Source organism: Eublepharis macularius, chromosome 18 (assembly GCF_028583425.1).
Source record: "Eublepharis macularius isolate TG4126 chromosome 18, MPM_Emac_v1.0, whole genome shotgun sequence".
Lineage (NCBI taxonomy): Eukaryota > Metazoa > Chordata > Lepidosauria > Squamata > Eublepharidae > Eublepharis > Eublepharis macularius.
In genome coordinates this window covers 33,000,285-33,017,593 of record NC_072807.1, presented here as the reverse complement: position 1 = coordinate 33,017,593, position 17,309 = coordinate 33,000,285, and the positions used below count along the sequence as shown (strand labels likewise).

The window sequence follows — 17,309 nt, the reverse complement described above, 5'->3', positions numbered from 1 at the left end:
GTTTCTTTTCCTAGAAAGACAACCAGGTCGACGTCAGCCCCACCACTGAGTTCCACCTTTCCAACTACGGACTCTTCTTCTAGCTTACCATCAGCAATGCTTGAACTTCAACCAACACAAAAGCATTTTTCCTTTCCTAGAAAGACAACCAGGTCAACGTCAGCCCCACCACTGAGTTCCACTTTTCCAACTACGGACTCTTCTTCTAGTTTAACTTCAGTAATGCTTGAACTCCAACCAACACAAAAGCATTTTTCCTCTCCTAGGAAGACAACCAGGTCAACGTCAGCCCCACCACTGAGTTCCACTTTTCCAACTACGGACTCTTCTTCTAGTTTAACTTCAGTAATGCTTGAACTCCAACCAACACAAAAGCATTTTTCCTCTCCTAGAAAGATAACCAGGTCAATGTCAGCCCCACCACTGAGTTCCACCTTTCCAACTACGGACTCTTCTTCTAGTTTAACTTCAGTAATGCTTGAACTCCAACCAACACAAAAGCATTTTTCCTCTCCTAGAAAGATAACCAGGTCAATGTCAGCCCCACCACTGAGTTCCACCTTTCCAACTACGGACTCTTCTTCTAGCTTACCATCAGCAATGCTTGGATTCCAACCAACACAAAAGCATGTTTCTTTTCCTAGAAAGACAACCAGGTCAACGTCAGCCCCGCCACCGAGTTCCCTCTTTCTAGCTACGTCTAGGATGAATACCTCTATGGAGTCATCTGAGCCAAACACTCTTACGGAGTCCTCATCCACAGAAGGGGGTAGTAATGCCTCTCTACCCACATCTACAACAGAGAGCAAGGCTACTCTGTCTTACCCATTCCTAGACATAACGGGGGTTGGACAGCCCTTCCGGACAACTGCTGCTGAAACACGACATGTTGAGATGGTCACAGGAAGACCCAGTACGGGGAAAGAGCTTTTCAGCTGGACTCCATCTGAGTGGAGACTTGATATTTCAACACTTCCACATGTCGGAGCCAATAGAACAGAAGCAACGGATACTTCCAGAGCAGCTGATACATCAACAGTTTTCTTGGTCCATAGCACGAGCCACGGAGGTTCCTCTAAAGGGCCTGCAGATCTCTCTCTTGGTGAGACCAAGTCTACAGTGATGCCTCATCCTACTGCTACCCAAGCTGTATCTCTGACATCCAACATTACGGCTCTGCTGGACAGTTCCAGAGTCCTTCCCACTGCATCAGTGTTGACTACGAGAGTTACTTGTAGTGGCATCCATTGTTTGAGCATCACCTTGCCAGTATCCTCTGCTGCTACTCAGCTGCCCATCACTTCTCAAACACTTCCCCAAAAGGTCTCGGTTACTACACTGGGATCAACAGTTGGAAAGAAGGGGACCACAGCTGGACCGTCCACCAAGGTGGACGCGCCAAAGATGATCCAGACAACAGCACTCACCAGCACGAAGCCAGTAACGACAACCAGAGGTGGCCCGACTTCAAAACAGCTGGTGTCGACACGGAGAGCTTCGACAGTTGGCCAGACTGCCGAGAGAGACAACTTCACTGTGAGCAAACAAACACTGGACGTGAGCATTCTCTCTCTGCAGTTCCAACTTGCCAGAATTGAGTATACAGAATCTTTGGCGAGCAAGTCTTCTGTAAGATACAAGAAACTGGAGAGAGAAGTTACGTTAACTGTAAGTATTTCCTTGATGGATCGTAACCTTCCCATCTGTTTTAATAGCAACCCCCCCCCCGCCCCAGGATTATCTAAAACTGAGGTGGGAAATTCAGACTTGGTTGAGTACTTGTTAAGTTTAAATTGAGGAGAACATAGATAGAAAGAGGTGAATGGTATAGCCATTATGTGTGGATAGAGGGTAGTTCCACCTGCTTCTCGAGGTTCACAACTGCTTTTCTCTAACACTGCAATAGTCAGAAACGTGGCTTTGATTTTAATCATCTGTGTGTTTATATTATGGCATTCCAGTCATTGAAGTAGTTGCTAAGGAGTCGTGATGCCTTAAAGATGAGAACAAGCTTTTATCCTAGTGTTATCTTTGGTGGGCTAGAATCAACTTCGTCAGATGGTAGAGGCGGACCCCGTGCTGGTGGTCATAGAGACTCCATCTGGGGTCTGGTCCATGGAAACTGGTGCTAAAACTTGTTAAGTCTGCTTATTATTATTACAATCCTGGATCAGAATCTAAGTCACTAGTCTGCAATAACATATGACAGATACATTAATTACAGATATAGCATATCTAGGGATTGAATACAACAATATACTTACGTAAATAAAATTAAAATGTTGTTAAAAATTCTTAAAAGGAGTTATAATATTCTGTCTGATTAGACTATCCAGGGTGCAGAATCTTGCTACCTTGGCAGTAATTTCATTATAGCGGTCAGTTAAAAGGAGAATGGAATAAGATTGATTAAAGCTGCTTGGGTAGGTGACAATAATTGGTGCAATGTGACTTGTTAAGTCTTTAAGATACTATGGGGCTCCTTTTTGTTCTTGTTGCCAAAGGTGAATGCAGCTGCTTTTCTGATGCCGTTCATCTTTTGCAAGACTAAAGCTGCTTTCAGACATATTGGATAATGCACACAGGAAAATCCAGTTGCCAAAAAATGCATTATCCGGTGTATGTGTGTGAAAGCAACCTGTCTTGGCTAGATGCTTAAGTGGACGGATGAGTTTGCTTTCTGTGTCAAGAACAGCATGTCAGATGTCTAGTTTTGCACCCCTTAAAACTGGATGTTCTTGAGCCCCTCCTGGGGAGAGAAGGAGACTACATCTTTCTGGAAGAAAAAGAATCCACTTTGCTGAGAAAATACCATTCAGGAGGAAGCAGCTAGCTTGCGTAGGAGAGGCTGTGATAGATCTCCCAGGTAGCCGAGCAGTGCAGCTCTACAGAACTGCCTAGAGTGTCATCTTGGTGTTCTGTATGCTTGACTGGCAGTAGCTCTCTGGGGTTTTAAGTAGACATAGGCATGAACAGAAAAAAAACCCCAAACATGGTGTTCGTTGCCATCCATGAACAACGAACATTGACGAACATGACCTGTTCACGAACATGTTCGTTGTTCATGGGGGCCAGCAGGCTCTCCTCCAGCCATCAAGATCCCTACCGCACCACTCCCAGAAACCCTACCTGAGCAGGCACCAGGAAAGGTACCAATAATAAATAATAGCTTGGCCCCAGAGCCTGGCAGCAGCCCTGGAACTTGAAGAGGTAGATCCCTATCCCACCACACACAAAGAAAATTCAAGTTCCAATGCACTCTCCCTGTCTCTCTCTCAAAATGCCAACAGCAACTGTCTCTCCTTCACTGTCTGCAAAACCAAAGCTGGGAGCCCCCCTCCCCCCTGCTCTTTGCTTCCTTGTAACAAATTTGGAGCTCCACACTTGGAAGGAAGACCTGCCTATCAAGTGAAATTGGGCTTAGATTGGGGTCTCCAGGGCAACAGCAGGAGTTCAGACAGAGTTCAGGCAGTCCCTGCCACCAGTTGCCCAGGGAATTGATTGCAGGTGCCAGATATCTAGCTTGACGAACAGCAGTGGCTTTTTTTAGTTCGTATTGCTGTTCGTGCCCATCTCTAGTTTTGAGTTGCAAAAGCTCTTTGCTTCTCAAATCCCTTTTAACTAGAGAAGGATGGGGTGGAACCCACAACCTTTTGCATGCACTTTGTGTCCACTGCCACTTTGTGATACGTGGATCAACGAGGAAAAGCTTCTCCCTAGCTCTAGCATCTGAGATTAGAAGCAGTGGTGAGGGGAAAGAAGGAGCACCACGCTGAGATCTAGTTCCAAGGGTCTGTTGGAAACCAAAGTCCAGAATTCTGCATTCTGCTAAATATTACTCTAGTCCAGTCAGTTGAAGCGGCTCTCTTAATCTGCTTTCAGCTCAACAAGATGCTGTCTTCCTATGAGAGTTTCCTTCAAGCAAACGTTCTCCGTTTCTTGTAAGTACTCGATCGAAGGCATGCTCGTGGTTTCCAGGAGAAAGCGCAGCTTGCTGTGTGCAAACCAGTGGCTCCCTTCGAATTGTTAATCCTGAGCCTGGGATTGGTTTTTAACCTGGACAAGGTGTTGTGTTGATGGTGCGTTGGTGGGCTTGGAGTGGACGTTCTGTGTGAAAATGGTGCTTCTCTTGAACCAAGAGCCAACCTCGTACGATACTGCCGCAAATCTTGAATGGTTGCAAGCTGCAGTTTGGCTGGGAACAAGGTTCTGGTTTCTTTTCCTGCAGGAGTGGTTCTGTGCTGGTGCAGGGTGAGGCCATGTTCCAAGAAGGCCGTGTCCCCACACCCTCAGACATGATCCGTACGATAGTTACAGCAATAGAGAAAAGGGAAATGGACACCTTCTTTGACTGGCGAATGGATCTGAAGTCCGTCCGTTCCAACGGTGAGCTCTAATGAAGCCGGCGTGGTGCGAATTGCCGGTACCAAAATGAGTGTTCCCAGTAGGCGTTTGGATCAACTAGAAAAAGAATGATGCTTGAATGGTGATGAAGGTATAAACTGTTCTTTGTAGTCAAGAGGAGGAGGGAGCCAAAGAGGTCAGAGGGATATCTCTTTGGGGGGCACGTCTGCTGAAAGTTTATAATCTGCTTTTTTGGCTTGCGTGAGCTTTCACAGTGGAGAACAATGTGCAATTTTAAATATGGCATTAAGTTAGCACATCTAGCTTGACGAACAGCAGTGGCTTTTTTAAGTTCGTATTGCTGTTCATGCCCATCTCTAGTTTTGAGTTGCATGCCTTGCTATGTACAGACACTTTTTTGGATGCTTCAGTGTGCCCAACTTAAGCAGGAGACCCCAGTGGTGGAGACATTGTGTGAGCAGGGAACAGTCTATGGATGAGAGATTGCTAAGAAACCTGGCTGGTGGCAGCATCTGTCTGATTTGATTTACCCATAGCATCTGGCCTAAGTGATCTTTCTGTATCCTCCTTGACTAGAGTTCAGCTTGAAGAACTTGGAACCAGAGGTGCTGTCTATATCCTTCACTGTTCTAGGACGGGGGACTATTGCAACGTTTGGTGGCTTGACCGAATGGGGACCTTTGGAAAGGCTGAGAAATGAGGTAAGGGAGTGATTGCTGCACTGCTTTGGAGACTCCTAGTTGAAAGGCGGTGTGTAAATAAACTAAATACAGTGTTTTCTGTCTGTAGGTGGTCCTGTCACTGAGCGTTCGGTACCGAGTGCAGAACTTCTCACTTGCTCAAGTCAGGTATCTACACGACTTGTTTTCTCATCTTTCACACTCACTACGCAGCATGTCAGTTGCGGTTGTATCATGTTGTATGGGGACAGGGTCTACTTGGCAAAAGTCCCATTATGGTCAGGATAGCCATTGATCAGCCTTGTACAGCTTTTTTCCAGTGAACCTTGCAGAGATTATTAACTTCCTTTGTAGTCCACCTTTCTCACTGAGACTTGAGGCAGATTACAAAACACGCAGAGCAATTCAGACGGAGACGTCCAATAAACCATGCAGCCGGGACATACATCTGGATTTAGCCAAAATGTGTGTCTAGGATGCACAAACCCAGATCAAGTTTCCAAGGCTGTGTCAATACGTGGATGGGACCAACTAGGAATAAATTGCTTCTCAACCACGTAAGCCAGATTTTAAGAGTATATTGGCTTTGTGTAGCAAGTGAGCAATGCACGGAGACCTTGCTCTTTGCCTCTCCTTTCTTGTGCGGACCATTACCCGTAAGTTACCCCCCTCTATGGATGGAGGCAGGCTTCCTAGTTAGTGTTGATTATGTTGGTCCCTAATGGTAAGCTCGCAGCTACCCTCACTGTAGCACTCCCAAGAAGGAAGCAACCTCCAAACCACATTCACGTGAGGTCCGATTCTTACCTGCCACACCAGAGCTAACAATGATTCATCCTTTGAACTAATTCCAAGGTATCATTGGAAGGCACATGATGTACTTAGTTTGCTAAAGTTAAGCAGATCCATGCAGGGATGGGAGACCTTCCAGAAACCCTAGATAAACCCTCCTCGGGTTCCATGATGGAAGGCCAGTGGAGTAGGAATGTATTAGTCTGATCGCAGAATGCCGCAGCTTAGGCCACCAAGTATGGGAAGATAAGAACCCATACTTAAGTTTTTGGACTCAATCAAACCCATGTTTCAGTGGTTATAACAAGGTTCAGTAGCCTAGATATTTGCCTCTAGGTAGGTTCTAGCCTAGATGTTTGAGCCCTGATATATCAGGGGCCAGACACTGGCTGTCGTGTCTGTAGCCCCTACATCCATGTCATTGTTCTAGGGGATGCTAATTGCTAATACTGTGTTACTGTGTGTTACTGTGTTTTGATTTCATACTGCAAATGCTATGTGCATCACTTTCATTTCTCCCTCTCCCAGCCTGAGAACACAGCTGGGTAATCTGTTTCTTTGAAGCTCACCGAAATGACCTTGGGGTGTCTGAAATGTTACCGTTTCTCTCTGTCTTGTCTAGCTGATGTATAAACTCCAACAAAAGTTTCCCAGGCTTCTTCCTGCTCAAAACTGTGGGTTAGGGAGGAGGGAAATGTTTGAGTATTTAGACCTGTACTTTCCTCAAGCCTCTATTCCTCTCAAGGAAGCTGTACTGCTTAGAAGCTTGCTTGTTTCTAAGTAAGCTGTGGACCTGTATATGGAAATGATTTGATTTCTGAATAAAAAGTCCTTTAACCAGGAACCTGTGTCTTGACGCAGTGGCCCAGAGATCCGTCGCTGTATCCTGTCATCCATAGCCTGACACTGGCTTCCAAGAAGTCCCTGGAGGCAGTAGCTTTTCCCTACTATCGGGCTCTCACCAACTTGTGTTCTGACTGCCTCTGAACATGGCTGTCCCATTCATCTCTCATGGCCAATAGCTGTTGTTGTGGTAGAAGCGCTTTGTGGGTCAAGGGAACAGCAGAATCTTGGGAAGTGTAGCAATTATCTGGAGACCTTGTGGACAAGACTAACCAGTTTTCTCTTGTGTAGAAACGTCCAAGGTGATCTGGATATAAACGGAGAGATGTACGTGAACACAGAGGCTCACGTGGACATTGGTTGGGCTCTGGAAGCATTGAAGGGGCTTGCCAACTACTCGGTAGATCTCGGATCCATCTGCATCAATGGTTTGTAGTGGCTGGTAAAGCCTGGCTCATTTCATGGCTCATTTCATGGCCATATGTCAGTGTTTTCCTGTTGAGTCTGACATGATGCTCTGATTTTTTTTTTTTAAGGTTCAAAGTTGAGTCTGCAGATCTTTCAGTTTTCCTTCTTGGTAACCAACCGAATCTTCAGTGAAAAGCTACTAGATCGTTCTTCTATGGCTCACCAGAGACTCTCCTGGGATCTCTCAAAGGCGGTAGGTGTAAAACAACCGTGTGATAGACCTTCCTTGTTCCTACTAGCAGTTCTTGATATTTTTCTCTCTATATGGCTGCCTCTCAGATAACATCAGCAACTGCAGAAACAAAGAATCAAAACAAATGCTTGTTCCAAAGGGGAAAAAAAATGGAATCCGAGCAAATTGTCAAACGCCTGGGTAAATAAATTATCATGGCCAGTGTAGTGTAGTGGTTAGTGTTGCACACCTGGATCAAGTCCCCACTTTGCCAGTTGTCACTTAGGACAGTTGTTCTCTCTCGCTCTCTCTCTAACCTACTTTGCAGGCTTGTTGTGAGGATAAAGGGAGAACAATGCACGCTGTTTTGGAGGTGTGGGCAAGAAAATGCAACAGGCCTGAAAAGAAAGCTCAGATATTGGGTGGATAACTGATAACACAAAAACCTACTTAAATATCAGTTCTCCTTTAGACTGTGGAAGGAAAATGGGTAAGAACAGACTGGAAGCAGCAAGACCTATCCTTCCATAATAGCTTAGCAGGGTTGAAACTGCCATGTGCTTTCCTGGCTCTGAAGCACCCTGTAGGCCAGCCAGTTTGGTTGTAGTGGTTAAGAGCGCGGGGTTCTAATCTGGAGAACCAGGTTTGATTCCCCACTTCTCCACTTGAAGCCAGCTGGGTGACCTTGGGTCTGTCGCAGCTCTCTCAGAGCTCTCTCAGCCCCACCCACCTCCCAGGGTGATTGTTGCGGGATAATAGCATACTTTGTAAACTGCTTTGAGTGGGTGTTAAGTTGTCCTGAAGAGCGGTATATAAATCAAATGTTGTTGTTGTTGCTACTCCATGGCTTATGGAGAGCCACATTTACAATTGCCAATAGCCATAGGGAGGCTCACAGCTTACCTGCTCCTCTGGCGGCAGCTCTTCCAAGATGGGAACCAGCTGCCAGCTGCAGGCCCTGCTGGTTAAGGGCCTTGCCTATTTTGCTGCCTCACTGGCTCCCAAGCTATTGAGTGAATATCACCACTGTAGCATAGCTAATTAAGAACTGGCAAAGCCTCTTTGGGTTGGGAATTATACAAGCCCCGCTGTTACAATCGCTGTCACTTGTTCTTCCAGCTGACGCATATGCTGGGGCAGTACCAAAATCTCCTGCAAGTGACCATCCGTGAGATGCGGTAAGTAAATGTGCGGTTTCTACACAGTGTTGTAATGCGTAGCTGGTCTTGGATATTCGTCCATTGGTGTGCCTCGACTTGGTGTTGTGCAGTGGATAGAGGGGTGGGGAAATGGGCAAGTCTCTTCTTTGCTATAAAGCTCACTGTTGCTCTTTTCGCCTAGTCTGTTGCAATAATATAGATTGAAGCACATTATACTAAGCCAATACATAGTAACACGCTTGTATTCCAGGTGAACTTTTAAACTTTGCATGAACTGTCTGTGGTTTTTTTCCCCCTAGAGTGTTAGGCAACCAAAACAGGTGTGCTTTCATCCATGACAGCTAATTAAAAATAGTGGACTCTATCTAGATTAATGTTCCTTTATCAGAGAACAGACCAATAGTGATCTACTATCTTTTTTCTGCCATCTCACAGATTTATAGCTTTGTTTTGCAAGTTGGCTATAATGTCATTTTTGGCTAATTAGAAGGTTATGCAATAGAAATTATGAATATTCAATGAAGCATCAAACCAATCCTACTTTGATTATGCTATTACGTGAAAAGATCTTAGATATTTGCATAAGGTAATCTATAAAACATGCAAATCCAGATAATAAATTAGAGTTCTGATTGGAAGATAATCTTATGAGAATCTAGGTGAGAATTTATCCTTGCATGACATGCTATGAGAATCTTAATGCATTTCATAGAAACATTGATTGTTTTAGAGTTTATTAGGAAATGTTAGCAAACTTCATTCTTATTGCCTTTCTGTGTTCTATTTTTGTAGGATTTATATTGACAACCGTATATCTTTTAATTAGTTGCTTCATTAAAAAAACGGTGTATTTTCAATAAAGAGAAATAATAAACTCTAGAACAGGTGTCTGTATACTTTGATGAGAAGCAGCAAAGCAATAAAGTTGGTTAGTCTTAAAGGTGCTACTGGACTCTTTTTGAATTTATAAATGAATGTACTGATAAGCAAATTGTTCAAAGAAGCAATTCTGCTTGGCAGGTCTTGAACGAATTGCTAAAGCTGTCTAAGAGAAAAGATGAATCTTTCCTTTGAGCTAGTGGAAGCTTAGTTAAGACACGGGCAGGGAGCCTGTTACAAGTCTACCTAACAGGGTGGTTGTGAGGTCGAACTGGAGGGAGAAGAGTCCTGTGTAATCTGCCACGATAAGGACATTCTCTAATGTCCTTATCATGGCAGCTTACACAGGACTCTTCTCCCTCCAGCACCTATTGGGTGCTGAGTTCTGTCGGCCTGCCTTATCTTCTGTTCTGTTATCTTCTGCAGAAGTGGATCTTTAATATGTCAGGGTGACGTGATATTCCAGCCTCCTGCTCCAACGAACAAAGATGTTGTGCATACGCTGGCACTCTCGGTAGGCCCGAAGAATTATCTGGGTGCGTCGAACATTCAAGTAGATCCCTTCTCCTTCATGGTAGCAGGTATGCCAATCAAACTTTTACTAGTCCATCACCTAGGACCATACACTATTCCCCCCCTCCCGCCTTTACAATAAGAATTCTGCGAGCTTTCTGAGATTTAAAGGGGAGATTTTTTCTCACGATGCCACCAATTAACCAGGGAGGATGGCCTTGAATTTCAGTTCAGGCTAGGACTGCTTGTGTAATGTATACCAAATCACATCTTTCCTAGCAAAATAAACCCACTGTGAAAAGAGGTTAATTAGAAACAAGGTTTAAACAAAGTGTTTTATGCAGTATCTCCTACAAGAGCATACAATGATTATGATTTAAAGATGTGTTGACAAATTATCACAATTAAATATAAAGTGTTCTATATCCAGTATTTACACTAGTCATACACAAAAAATAATAAGGTCCGTAATGATTTTAAGCAAATAACTTGCAAATTCCAACTTCACCATTCAATTGCCTTCAGTCTGGGACTTCTGTAGTTAGAGCTTCTGTTATGAAGTGCCTTCAGTTCTAAACTTACATTGTTCAGAACAATGTAAGTTTAGAACTGAAGGCACTTCTTAACAGAAGTTAGAATTGTGCCTTATTATTATGTGTGTGTGGCTATTGTAAATATTGGATATATTGGAAATAGAGCACTTCATATTTAATATATATGTTCCCCGGAGACCGCTTTGGTCAGCAGATAAATGTTTACTGGTGGTCCCCGGCCCTAAGGAAGCCCGCCTCACTTCAACCAGGGCCAGGGCCTTTTCAGTCCTGGCCCCAGCCTGGTGGAACGCTCTGTCAGTGGACAGCGGGACATATTATCATTCCGCCAGGCTTGTAAGACAAAGCTGTTCCGCCAGGCGTTCTGTGATTGAAGGGGGCACCCCTTTGGGGTGGGGAGGTTCTCCCCTACCATTGCACTTTAATGTACTTGGTTAATTTATTTTATTATTGCTTATTGTATGTTGATTTTAGAATTATTGTTTTCTTGTTATTATTGATTTTAACTGTTGTTCACCGCCCAGAGTCCCTGAGGATGGGCGGTTTATAAATCGAAATAATAAATCAATAAAATAAATAAATAATGGTAATAATTTGTCACTGTGTCTTCAAATTATAAGCATTGTAAGCTTGTGTAGGAGATACTGCATAAAACACTTTGTTTAAACCTTGTTTCTAATTAACCTCTTTTCACGGCGGGTTGTTTATTCTGCTAGTATTACACTGTGTAATCTCATCTTTCCGGCATTAAAAACATCAAGAGCTTGCAAAGTTAGTATACACACGAAGCTGCCTTAGTTGCTCAGACTGACAGTGGATCTCTGGGGCCTCAGGTAGAGGCATTTCAGTTTGCCACCTGCCCAGTCCTTTTAATTGGAGATGCCAAGGATTGAACCTGGGACCTTTTGTATGCAAAGCGGAGGCTCTTCCACTGAGCTAAAGGCCAGGCCAAACATTTCTGCAACTAAAATCTGCCTTCTGCTTGTCATCTCTTTTCCTGTCAATTGTTAGGTGCGAAACTGGAGCCTCCGTACACCAATCCGAGTATTCCTAGCTATGGGATAGTTTTAATTTTCTTGGGCTGCTTGGCACTTGTTGTTATGCCTTTCTGTGTCCTGATGGTAAGACTGTTTTCTTTAAGTGGCACCAATTTAATTGGGGGGGGGGGATTGAACACAGTTTCAGAACACTCGAATTCCAGCCAATGTTGAATCTAATTAAGATTTAATTTGAATCTGTTTGTGTTCCATGGTACAAGGCATACCACGTTCCTAAGGTTTTCCCCCCTGCCTGAACTCAAAAGCTGTGTGTTAGTTGCATGAAAAATCTGTTGAGTGGCATTTAGAAAGAAGTCTACGGCATTGTTCAGTCTATGGGCAGCTGAAGAATGGAGTGGAGAGTGCCCTCAAGTCATGGCTGACTTATGGCAACCCCTAGTGGGGCTTTCATGGCAAGAGACTAACAGAGGTTGTTTGCCATTGTCTACCTTGCACCCTGGTCTTCTTTGGAAGTCTCCCATCCAATTACTAACCAAGGTTGACCCTGCTTAGCTTCTGAGATCTGATGAGATCAGGCTCACCTGGGCTATCCAGGTCAGGACAACTGAAAAAAACAGAGGTATAAATTTGGGTTAGCAGTGATTGCTAATGCAGGTTTCCAATTGCCCAAATGTTCAATTTAATATTACAAAGTACTGTGCGTAATACTAGAGATTCTAATGCAGATCGCCAGAAACAATCCAGGCTGCTAAGATCCAAAAAAGCAAAGGTGTGCCTAGCAGGGTAACGACACGATTGATTCCTCATGTAGGGTTTAGAGTGTAAGACTAGGAAAAGTAACACAAGTTCCAGTTCCCCTACAGTCTAACCATGCACCAATTACCCTTTGGGCTCATCCTACTTCACAGGGTTGTTGTGAGGGCAAAATAGAAGGGAGGAGATCTATGTACATAAATGCAAACCACTTTACACACTTCCCAAATTCAAAGCATTCAGTGGCTGGTTGCCAAAGCCATAAGAACATCAGATGTCTTGTGTCATAAGGCAAATGGGAGTGGGAGATATGGATTGCTTTGGGGGCAGCTTGCCATTGGAGTAGGGGCTCAGGCCGTCAAGGGACCCTGAGCTCTGGTGTTGGGAGCTCCGCTTCTTTGCTAGATCCGCACCCCTAATTCAGCCTTCCTTCTCTCCCAAGTACAATAAGCTTAGATGGAGGGGCAAGATAGTACTGTGCCGAGCCCATGATCCCGAAGTGATGGTGGAGACGTTTGAACTGGACAACGCAGGATTCCGTTCCCTTACAGAGGTACTTGGAGGGTGTCGTTGGTAAACTTGGGAGCAGCACAAATCATAGCATTTTATATGCTGAGGACTTTGTTACAGCAATATTGCGGTAATGAAAGCATGCTGGAATTTGCACCTTCCTTGTCTTGGCCCTGGAGCACCAGACTGCCCTGCAGAATGTGGTGGCATGCTGGAGTGGCGTGGTGACAAAGAAAGAGTCATAGTCAAGAAGCTGTTGCTTCAGATCTATCTCCGCTGCCAAAAATGTGTTGTTCCTTGGGTGAGCTGTTCTCCCATATTCCCCTTGCAATAGGGGGAAGGTGGGAAAACCAGTATGGTATAGTGGGTAAACTGTCGGGCTAGGATCTGGGAGAATCCAGGTTCGAATCCCGGCTCTGCCATGGATGCTTGCTGAGTGACCTCGGGCCAGTCACACACCCTCAGCCCAACCTACCTTGTAGGGTTGTTGTAAAGATAATATGGAGGGCTTGAGAACAATGTAAGCCTTTTTGTGTCCTCACTGGAGAGAAAGGAAGGGTATAAAGGGAATAAACGTGGCTGGTACTGATCTTAAGAGAATGTTGGGGATTAAATCCAAAATCATGTGTGAAGCTCTTCAAATGCTGAAAGTGGTAGAGGTGATATTGTGTGTGTGATGTGCTGTTAAGTCGCCTCCAACCTATGACAACCCTATGAATGAAAGACCTCCAAAACGTCCTATCATTAACAGTCTTGCTCAAATCCTGCAAACTGGAAGACGTGGCTTCTTTTATTGAGTCCAGCTGTCTCATTTTAGGTCTTCCTCTTTTCCTACCACCTTCCACTTTTCCTAGCGTTATTGACTAGAGATGGGCATGAACCAGAAAAAAACCTGAATCATGCAGTTCGTGGTTGGTCACATTTCATGAACCATGAACTTTCACAAACCTGACCCAGTCCTCAAACTGGTTCATTTGGTTTGTGAAAATGTCACTTCCGAGCCAGCAGAAGGTCTGTAGGAAGTCCATCTCCTGTTGTCTAGGAAACTGATTAATCGGTGCCAGGTTGTCTGCAGTGACAAATCAAAAAACAAACTAAATGAACCAACCTAAAGTTCGTGGCGGTTCATCAGAAATGGTCTCTGACGAACCCCCGGTTCGCAAACCACGAACTGGCCCAGTTCGTGCGGAACTTTGGTTCGTATTTCAGTTCATGCCCATCTCTATTATTGACTTTTCCAGAGAATCTTGTCTTCTCGTGAGGTGACCAAAGTACAATTGCCTCAATTTTGTCATTTTAGCTTCTAGGGTGATATTGTGTAGCAGGAAATGATCCCAGTCAGCTGGCAAGAGGATGGTCAAGAGATCTCTTTGACAGCAAATGAATGTGAATCTTCCCTCTCTCCTGTAGGACAACAGTACCCAATCTCATTCGCCTACCGAAGCACTTGGCTAGAGAGCCACTGTTTACCATGAAGTTGCCTTTAACCATCTGAAGGCCTCTGGGAACAAGAGAGCTGCTGTTTTGAGATGCAGAATTTCTGGCGAAGCAAGGAAGCATTTACCGGGGAGCCGAGGATGATGGACCATATTGCTGGTCTTGAAGCACAACTCACTTTTTGTATTGTAACCGTCTGAATAAAGCTGGAGCAACCTAGAAGTACCTAACAGCAAAGATAAAATGGCTTCCCTTTCTAAAATGCCGCAGCTTGCACCTGGGCATCTTAAATTAGAAACAAAGGTTTTATTGCTTGGGAAGGTGAGTGCAAGGAGGCGGCAGCTGCTTTTTGTCTGTATCTAGGGAGGGAAAAGAATCTCCAGATGTGGAACATGATAGGTCTCTCGTTTGTTTCTGTTTTTTTATGGCTTGGCTGGTCCTGCCAGAGACCTTCCATTCCAAAGATCTCCTTTCGAAATAGTACGGGTATCTTTTAATAAAGTTGGATCTTTTTAAAATATGTCAAAAGATTCCCCCCCCCCCTTCGTACGAGTGTTTAGAGTGTAACAGATTCTGGTCTGAACTGTTTAGGATCAGAACACTGAAGTCAGAATCCAACTTCTGTTGAGTTGGGTTTTGTATCAAGCCAGGACATTTAAAGGAGTGGGGGGTAAACTCTGTGCCTCTAAATTTCTGATGGTCATATTCTCCGTGGCCTGTAGATTTGCAAATGGTGGGCATTTCTGTCTTGCCTGATATGGCTCGATCAGTCGTGCGGCATAACCGCTCTCCTAGTCCATTGGAGCGAAAGCGCCTTCTCTTTTCCTCCGAGAGTTCAAAAGGTGCTGTCGCCCACAGATTTGCAGGAGGGAGAGAACCAAGTATGCCTCCGCTGCTGAAGTCTTTTACCAAGACTGCTGCATGTTTTGACCTACAGTTTTGGATAGAGTGTTCCCGGGATTGAGCTAATGGCCTCTGGGTTGTATTTGTGTCCCCCAGAAAGTTGCTGAGATGTTGCAAGAGCAAGCAACTTGGGAAAGCAGTCCAGTAGAATCACAAAGAATCCCAAGTCTTGCTGTGTCTGAGCTAAGGAAAGAAGAGGCAGGCAAGAAGTTTTAGGCTGTGGCCAAATTAGATCTTTTAAGCATCTGTTGCCAGGCGTAACTATTAATTGGCAAGTCTGATTTCATTGCTTGTAAATTAAATTCCGTTGCTTGCTTGGCTTAATTGTTGATAGCAGGCATTGTAGCCCCTTCTATATTACCAGGCTCAAAGACCTGTCGGGTTGCCTGCCGCATGTTTTGTTTAGGTTGCCTTTCAAAAGAGTTTCCCATTTTTTTTCCCTTGAAGGCTTTTATGCAAATCTCTGTCCCCTTCTACATGTCCCCACTACCTCACTTGACACAACTGTATGGTGGATTTATTATTTTTTTTATAGCAAACAAGTTGAACCTGTCTGCTGAACACGATATACCTCTTTCAGGCTTGCTGCTGTGATGACGGAGAATGTTATGTACGCATGATGTAATTGTAAATAAATGAGACAAATACTTTACTAGAGGTGTGCTTATTTTGAGATCTCTCTCCTGGGCTTCTAGTGCTGCACTAATGCAGGTGGGATTGTGTACTGTGTGTGTGTTTGTGTGAGAGAAAATATCCTGTTGTACCTGGAAGAAGGAAAAGCCACTAACACATACCCTGCAGAGCTTAAAGATAAACAGTAGAGTCCAGTAGCACCTTTAAGACTCACCAATTTTATTGTAGCATAAGCTTTTGAGAACCACAGCACTCTTCATCAGATGCATCTGATGAAGAGAGCTGTGGTTCTCAAAAGCTTATGCTACAATAAATAGTAGCTTATGCTACTATTTTGCAACTACAGACTAACATGGTTAACTCCTCTGGATCTAAAGATAAACAGGTTCGGAATAAAGCTGCATTTCAGGATGTTCTATACCAATTTCCAAGTCATTCTTACATATTTCCAAACTGTGGTCTACTAATCCTACGCAATTGTCTATACTTGGGGGGTGGGGGCAAACTAGCATGCGTGTTGATAGCTTACAGCAATGGGTTACAACCTCTCGTTCTGCGGAAGGGCAGATGGTTCTTTTAGGATTTGGATTCAATGAATGCACCAGCGTAGAAGGAAAAAAGAATTTATTCCATAACAAAACAACAAGTAACATACAGGAAAGAAATAAGTACACAAATCCAACATACACGGCAACAAGCCACACATTCTACACAAAGGAAGGATATCACCTAATGCAACACTTCAGCAGCCTTTCAGCTGCTGGGGGACCCCTTCTAACAGCTACGAGTGGACAACTTTGGCCCCTGTCTCAGTCCATACTGAGATCCCATTAGAGAAGGAATTTACTAAGACATACAGAGTAAAAACGATCTTGATTCTCTGCAACAGGAAGATAATTAAAATACAGGTGATTGTAAGAGCCAAGACCAAAAAATGCTCTAGCCATCTGATAAGGGAGGTACCCTGGCACCAGTTCAAGATATGATTGCCTGCCTCCCTTTCTGTCAGGTGTGTTAATTTCGTATCCTTGGGCCGGTTTGTTTGACCCTCTCTGTGATTCACCTATCCTTATGCTCAAAACGCACAGCAAGGTCAGAGTTTACATCAGCAGGAAACAGTATAGCTTAGCTAGACATATTCAAGCAAGAAAACATTCAGGCCCTGGCACGAACAGGGCAAGGTGGCAGAACCTGTGATACACCAATTATCTCCTCAATATACAATGTTCTTCCACGATGCCACCACTCTGCCAACCTAGGATCTGCTAAAGTGCAGGTATGTAATAGGAACTTACTTATTTCACTTAAGTTCCCTTTTCTCCTTAAAGGGGACCCAAAGCAGCTTACATTATTCTCCTCATCCCCACAACAAAACACCCTGGGAGGTGGGTGGGGCTGAGAGAGCTCCAGAGAGCCATGACTAGCCCACGGTCACCCAGCTGGCTTCAAGCGGAGGAGTGGGGAATCAAACCCGGCTCTCCAGATTAGAGTCCTGCCGCTTTTAACCACTAAACCAAACTGGCTCCAAACTCAGAGTTGACGACCCTGCCCACAACTCAAGACTCCTTCACTGGACATGGTGGGGGCTGAACCCGCAACCCGTAGCAGGAAATGTATCAAAGACCTCCTGATCTGATCCCCACAGGGCTTCA

The 17,309-nt window shown here is 44.4% G+C and overlaps 1 protein-coding gene across 1 annotated transcript; it reads left to right on the top strand.

Annotated features, from left to right (window-relative positions):
• The first annotated feature begins 886 nt into the window (after positions 1-886).
• Positions 887-14,546, top strand: LOC129345264 (uncharacterized). Its single transcript, XM_055002304.1, has 13 exons — positions 887-1,102; positions 1,324-1,557; positions 3,883-3,941; positions 4,229-4,386; positions 4,942-5,066; positions 5,155-5,213; positions 6,972-7,108; positions 7,217-7,341; positions 8,440-8,498; positions 9,786-9,940; positions 11,435-11,544; positions 12,617-12,727; positions 14,095-14,546. Exons 1-13 carry the CDS (start codon positions 887-889, stop codon positions 14,137-14,139), a joined length of 1,593 nt encoding a protein of 530 aa, XP_054858279.1. The 3' UTR covers positions 14,140-14,546.
• Positions 14,547-17,309: the final 2,763 nt, after the last annotated feature.